This window comes from Phalaenopsis equestris, unplaced genomic scaffold, assembly GCF_001263595.1.
Source record: "Phalaenopsis equestris unplaced genomic scaffold, ASM126359v1 Scaffold000054, whole genome shotgun sequence".
Lineage (NCBI taxonomy): Eukaryota > Viridiplantae > Streptophyta > Magnoliopsida > Asparagales > Orchidaceae > Phalaenopsis > Phalaenopsis equestris.
The window spans coordinates 3,425,379-3,426,583 of NW_018164496.1; the positions used below are offsets into that span (position 1 = coordinate 3,425,379).

General features: G+C 42.8%; 1 protein-coding gene across 1 annotated transcript in view; it reads right to left on the reverse strand.

Moving 5' to 3' along the window:
• Positions 1 to 532: 532 nt before the first annotated feature.
• Positions 533 to 1,205, reverse strand: part of LOC110019323 (BES1/BZR1 homolog protein 3-like) — a 3,450-nt gene continuing 2,777 nt past the window's right edge. The window contains exon 2 of the mRNA XM_020716946.1: positions 533 to 1,199. Within this exon, the coding sequence (XP_020572605.1) occupies positions 683 to 1,199 (517 nt within the window). The 3' untranslated portion in view covers positions 533 to 682. The remainder of the gene's footprint in view (positions 1,200 to 1,205) is intronic.

The following is a 1,205-nucleotide window of genomic DNA, read 5'->3' on the forward strand; positions in this document are numbered from 1 at the left end:
CTGGACACAAAATTTAGGTTAGGAGTTTGGATGACTTACTACTCAAAATCAAGAAAAAAAAAAGGAGCGCATCAAGTACATACACTCCTAGATTCTAGGCAAAAACTAAAACCGGTCCCTGAATAGTATACATTTCATTAGACGTATATTTAAAAAGAGTTCATAGTAACTTGACGAAAAGATGCACGAAGCAAGCTCCTTAATACGTCAACATACAGGCCCATGTATCCATAAATAATCAAAATGAATTACGGCATTTTACCATAATTTACCATGAGGAAGAAAAGAACAGACTTTTGCATACATAGCATGCAAAACTTTCGTATTTACCTCTCTGACACCTAAACTTTCATAATTACAAATACCACCTTTTAATAATCAAATCAATCTTTTCATCCATACATAAAGACGTGCTATGCGTAAAAAATGAAAGTTTAGGTGTGAGATAGACAGGTCCCAATTCCTTGTCATTTTGTCATAAAGATTTGAAGTCCTCAAGAAAATAATGGTTAAAATTAAGATAAATAAGCAGTTAATTTTAAAGAAATTTACATTAGCTGGATGTGGAATACAAATATGTTTCATAATTACTACAAATATTAGCAATAACAGTTAAATTAAACCAACTCTGATATAAAATAATCCGAATACAACGTTGCTGACATAAATAACAGCGAGCTCATCAAGCGTCAGCTCTGGTCCTCGAGCTGCCAAGAGTGAGTTCCAAGTCATCAGACCCACAATCCTCGTGAATCCTCTCTCCTTCCCATGGCTTCACCACTCCCAGTTGCTGCAACTGGTTCTCATTGCTGCAACTCCCAAATGCAAACTCATCAGAAGCATCATCTGACATTTGCACGTCCGACGGTGGCATGACCGGAGAGCACATGCCGCTCTGGCCAGGAGTCCACATCCTGGACGATGCGGCACTTGGAACTCCGTCCTGATAAAGCCCAAAGGGGCTCGACATAATAAGGCTGAAGGTGGGTGATGTTGGGCTGCTGGTAGGTATCTGAATCCCCGAGAGCCATGCCGGATCAGGAATTACCTTCTGTCCAGGGCTGGGCGGCGTTGAGCCCTGCAGGAAAGCTGCATAGTGTGATGCAGTGACCGGCCATGGCGGCTGCAAGGTGTTGGTTTGATTGTCCCAATCAGTTTTAAGGCGGGGAGAACGGGCGGGGGGGGGGCTGGTGGGGGGGGGGGCG